Below are 5,651 nucleotides of genomic sequence, written 5' to 3' on the forward strand. Positions count from 1 at the left end.
CCTCAGGCATTAGCAGCAAAATGACTACACAAAGGGGGATGTGCTCTGTGGTGTGTGTGAGCAGCTGAAGAAGTGATAAGCAAAAGATGGGCCTTGGAATGACTACTGGCTTAAGTAAGAAAATAAGGAAATGAACTATTTTAATGTTGCAGCTTCTACAAAGTTTAACTGTGGGCAATTCTATAAAATTTAGGGTTTATGGCTCCAGTTTTCCTAATAATGATGCCTGCAGGTTCCCAAGGGAGGAAGGAATAATCTGGTAGTGTTAGCTGCATACGTCTGGATCCAGAAATCATTCACGCATGCCATTTTTTCTAACAGTCCTTTTCTCAGGCCAACAGCTAACTGTTATTTATGTTTCAAGAGCTCAGGTTGTGAATTTTGGCTCAAGAAGGAAGGATGAGTGTTCTGATTTTGTATCTCTCTTTTTATCTTTGTCTTTAGCTTTAACAGCACTTCAGAAGATGTCTTACTACGAGCAGTGCAAACAGCCCTGCCTGCCCCCTCCCATTTGTGTGCAGAAATGCACCAAGTGCGTGGAGCCCTGCAAGACAGTGTGCGTGGAGCCCTGTGGCAATGTCTGCGTGAAGCCATGCTCCACACCATGTGTGGAGGTCTGCCCAACGCCCTGTGCCACCCAGTGCACCACGACCTGCACCACCCAGTGCGTGGAGCCTTGTGCCACCCAGTGCACCACGACCTGCACCACCCAGTGCGTGGAGCCTTGCAGTACCCAGTGCGTGGAGCCCTGCAGCACGCAGTGTGTGGAGGTCTGCCCCCCCAAGTGCATCGATGTCTGCGTAAAGCCATGTGCCACTCAGTGCCCAACTCAGTGTCCCACCCAGTGCGTGGAGCCCTGCATCGCCCAGTGTGTGGAGCCTTGCCAAGCCCCATGCGTGGAGGTGTGCGCCACCAAGTGCGTTGATTCGTGTGAGACTGTGTGCCTGGAGCCATGCACCACAGTCTGCTCTCGTCGATGCTGATCGCCTTGACACGTGAGCCTTACATGCAGCCCTGATGCTTCGGCGCATTGCAGTATCCATTGGCTCATGAGCATTCCCGGAATGAAAACCAGGTTACAGACCCACCTGCGACGTACCAAGACCTCTCCCAACCCGGTTGCCCCATGCTCTCTGTCTTGGAAAATATTTTTCTGAATGTTTCCAGACTCTGTATTTGCTTCCTATGATACTTCTGCCACTGCTGTCTCAGCACCTTCTACTTGGTAACTGCAGCTGGCCAGTGCTATCGTGCTGGGCATCTTGGGAAGTTATTTAGCAATGGTTGTGCTGTAAGCAGTTGATGTTGGAAGATATCTCCCCTTCTTTAATTCTCATCTTGTCTTTTAATGTATATCCTCTTGTCTTTTAACGTCTGTGAGCAACAATAAAAAATCGACCATTAATGGCATAATGTGTCTTCCATCTTTCATCTTCCCGTTTCCATGTCTTCAGCCCAAGAACACGTTCCTTTAGTTTTCCTTCTAAAAGCTGTTATGGTTGTGGAGGATTGATACCTGCAATGCAGTACTGTAAATAGAGGAAGCATGCGTTATAATGTGGAACAACGTCTTCTAATAGCATAAGCAAAACATCATCCGGTCAATATTTTCTGACAGATATAAAAAAAAATAGCTTTGCCCTACTTGAAAATAATGATAGAAATTTAATTGTCATCTTTATTAATCATAGAATTTTGATCTTTATATCTCTGGATTTTGAAAGCAAATCTTAGAAACCATTAAAAGGTAAATTTAAGTGGAAGAAAGCCCTAAATCCAAGAAAGAAGGAATTGAAATGTTCTTGCCAGGTTTGTAATTATTTTTAAAAGCATTTTGATGGAGACAACAATCGTATTTTTGATGAATTCTTCTTATGAACCTCACTGACTAAATATAGAAAGTAGGGGATTTGGCTTCAGGAGATAAATCTTTTTGTGGTTGAGGAACAGGTCCGAGCCCTGCAAGACTGCAGTTTTGTTCCCAGGTTTGCTGCAGATAGTATGGCTTCGGGCAGGTCTCTTGTTATCTATCCATGCCCCATGTGCAACAAGAAGTCGTCACATCCCTGACTGATAGAGGGTTGGCATTTTGGGTTCATTAACATCTGGCAGGTACAAAAATATTTTAAATCACTTATAAAGGCATCTTAATTAGTTGGAGTCATAATTTTGAAACTGAAGGAGGCCCATTGTCTGGAGGGACATTATAGCCACCTAAATGCTGAGTTTCAGAGATAAGGCTCCCATTGTCCTCCATGCCATGCATGTGACTGGTTTACCTCTGTCTCCGTCATGGCCACAGTTCCCGTGTCTGGGATGCAGAGAATTGCTATCCATCTACCATATCATTATGACAAGGGTGGAGACCATCTAAACTAGAAAAGAAAAGAGTTATATTTAGGTGTGTGTAAACACTGTTACCAAATCAGCTTTTAATGAAACCTTGTGTGCAGGTGCAGGGAGTTTGACAGTAGATTCCCTTTTGTGTTATTTCTGTCAACACCAAAAGGTGACACCATCAAACAGGAATAATGATAGGCAAAAGATGCCACAATAAGGCAAACAAGTTTCTGAACACACAAACAGAACACACCTTTCAGTTCAGACGGACAAAGCAGGGATAGGTGGATCAAGTATTCAACAGCACAAAAATGGAGGGGAAGACTAGGAATGTGCAATTCCTACTGTTGCACGCAAACCTTTGGGATTCGGCAACGAATTCTGCCTCGCTAATAACTTCTTGCTGCTGCCACATTTGTACCACCAGTGTCCACTTGCAGGCATGGAAAAAATCTTAGTCAGGAAGTCATATGCAGATACCAATGAGATCCATCCCATTGATTAATCACCTATGACTGATTTCCAAGCACCTTCATCCAGTTCAATCAGCTGTAATAGTAATTTAAATTTTTTTCTTCTCTCCTTCTCTGCTGCAAGCATTGCACCAGGCGCAGTACTCATGGACAGGAGCATGCAGCTCCAAAAGTCCCAGAGGAAGTGGTGGAAGAGACCTGTTGGTTTGTGCTCGCCACGCTTCCTGTGCTGGTAGGAAAATGTGTTGCAAAACCCCTGACACACTGCTCTCCTATGCACCTGTGGTTAGTTCTGTGCATTGCTGAGATTCTCCAGTGTACTTAACACAAGTCAGTGACCTTACATCCATGCCAACCTTGGGGTCATTAAGACCCTGGGTAAATCAAGCATGTGTGAGGAATAAGATATGGCATGATGTTTTTTCCATTAACACCTTTTGCTCTCCTACACCCAGTGGAAGCTATGTCCCTCATCTCCCAGTGGATCACACATCTGTAATGGAGACTGGACTGTAATTCATAGGGCAGAATATAACCCCACAGGGCATAGCATTGAGGAATACTCAAGGGAGGCTTGAAGTATTCCATTAGAGCTAAAGGTGATGTTTCAATTGAAACATTTTCTCTGTCCCTTCCTTAGAAAAATCTCAAGGGGATTGACATTTTTATGAAACACTGACCCATCCCCAGAAAAAAGAAATTCTGCCATAGCTTCAGCAAGCCAAACCTGGTGTTTGTAAAAAAGAAGTTCTAGTTGCTTCAGTGAAAAACTACATGAAAGTTCAAGAAAAAATAAGGGGAAAGCTTTCTAATTTCTTATCAATATAAGATGCTTAATTCCCCTTTAGAGGAAGGAAAATAGAGGTGAACAGAAGCAAAATGCAAACCCACAGGCTGCCAAAGACAGATATGCTGCCCTTCCCAGGAGCTGGGATGTCACACACAAACCTCCCCCACCCCACTCAGGTTAGTGCCAGCTGAAGATCTGTCCAAGTGATCACAGACAAAACTATCAGGAAACACCTAACCTTTATGCAAACATGCTCTGCTTACTCTGGAGCGGATCTGCGCCACCTCTCAAATCTGAGTTCAGTTGTGAGATCTTTGCCCAGTGCCAGGAAAAGATGAATTATTAATAAATTAGCCAGTTATTACCAGATTGGGTGTGCCTTGCATTCAAAACAACAAATCCCCCGCACCTGAAAGAGGAGGTATCTCTCACAGACCTTGACTGAAGTCCAGGTGTATGGAGGTGTCAGTGGAGCAGGTTCTGGTTGTGAAAGATTCTGGTCATCAAGTTAATCTGTTGTCATCAGCTCCCAGGGCTGACTTCTGAACGCATATAAAAGCCTCCCATTGCAGAGGCTCGTTGTATTTGAGTGGCTGCTTCTTTCCGATCTTCAGCAGCAGGTGACACCAGGTGAGTCCTTCTATGCACATTTTGCTATGTAGGTGGGGATTTCTCTAGCTCTATTTTTGAGAAATAGGGTGATCTGTTTTGTTTCTGTAGTAACAGCTTTAGCTCATCTCCCTGGCAATTTTGCCTCTGTACAGATGAAAGCCATATTATGCCATTTTGAGACTTTTGAGGCTCCAGGCAGTGGCTTGCTGACTTTTTGGACCAGCAAACCCTTATGAACCCTCACAAACTCTTCCCCAACAGATAAGATTCCTTGTGGATAACCATTGGGTACTGAGTATCAGCTACCAAAGGATGGCATCCATTACCAGCTTGTTTTGCATATGCAGTCTCCAGGGCTCTGAGCTTCACTACTTGGTATAAAGTCTTATCACTGAGCAAGAAGACAGTTCACCTGCATTTAACGGCCAGAAACATGTCTCCTGCTCTGAGGCTCTCTATGAACTAAGCACAGATGTGGTGTTGCTGTAAGGGATTGCTATAAAATTATTTTTTTCTTTCAATGCCACTTGCAGTACTGCAATGTCACTAGCTTTCTGCTCCTCTTTGCCCAATTTTAAATATTGCTCTGGGGTTCTTTTTGAACAAAGCATCCTTTCATTGAAACCTGTATTTCCTTCTTAGCTTGTCAAAGCTGAGATGCTCAGAAAATGAACAGAGGAAAAGAAGGAAAACCCCTTTCACTGTTTTTCTTCAATCCACCCCTGTAACCATTTACCTGTTTGGATCACAACTCTGTTAGGATGGTGTTTGCCTCTGAAATACTTTTATGCTCATATACAGCTGTGCCCTGAGGCCTCAACAGAGTGGCTGATCTCCACAGAGGCTGTGACAGGAGCCCAGAAAAGCAATATGGGGCAGCTACAGCAAACAAGTCACCCACACAAATCAGTCTGAACAGCAGCATCCTCAGGGACTTCCAAGGGTGGCTTGTTTTGTGGTTTTCTAGTAGGATTAACTTTTAAAGGCTCTTCATTGTTGGTTTGATGCCAAAGCTGAAGAACTGACTGAAACTATAATATCCAGAAAGAAGAAATGTGTAGTGTTTAAAATAACTGAAATGGCACCTTGGTTTTCTCCCAGGCTTAGCAAAGATGTCTTCCCACCAGCAGAAACAGCAGCAGCAAATACCCTCAAAATGCCAGGAAAAATGTCCTCCAAAGTGTGTGGAGCAATGCCAGCCCCCAAAAGGGCAAGCCAAATGTCCTGTGAAGACCATCCCGCAGCAGCAGCAGCAGCAGCAGCAGCAGCAGCAATGCCCAAAGCAGAAGTAGCACTAATGGCAATGGCCACGAAGTGCCACGGAAGATGCAAATGCTTGTTTCCAAGATGTCCTGTCTGCTGGCTCTGCCAGAATAGCTTGAAATTGGTAGTATGTCTCTTTTGTTTGCAAGCAGCAATTACTATATAAAGAGATG

The 5,651-nt window shown here is 44.3% G+C and overlaps 1 protein-coding gene across 1 annotated transcript; it reads left to right on the top strand.

The window, feature by feature from the left end:
- Nucleotides 1–464: 464 nt before the first annotated feature.
- Nucleotides 465–983, top strand: LOC104504986 (proline-rich protein 9-like). Its single transcript, XM_010159098.1, has one exon. It carries the CDS (start codon nt 465–467, stop codon nt 981–983), a length of 519 nt encoding a protein of 172 aa, XP_010157400.1.
- Nucleotides 984–5,651: the final 4,668 nt, after the last annotated feature.

Source organism: Eurypyga helias, unplaced genomic scaffold (assembly GCF_000690775.1).
Source record: "Eurypyga helias isolate BGI_N326 unplaced genomic scaffold, ASM69077v1 scaffold49859, whole genome shotgun sequence".
Taxonomy (NCBI): domain Eukaryota; kingdom Metazoa; phylum Chordata; class Aves; order Eurypygiformes; family Eurypygidae; genus Eurypyga; species Eurypyga helias.

Coding starts and splice junctions, on each gene's coding strand:
- LOC104504986 (XM_010159098.1), top strand. CDS start 465: ATGTCTTACTACGAGCAGTGCAAACAGCCCTGCCTGCCCCCTCCCATT.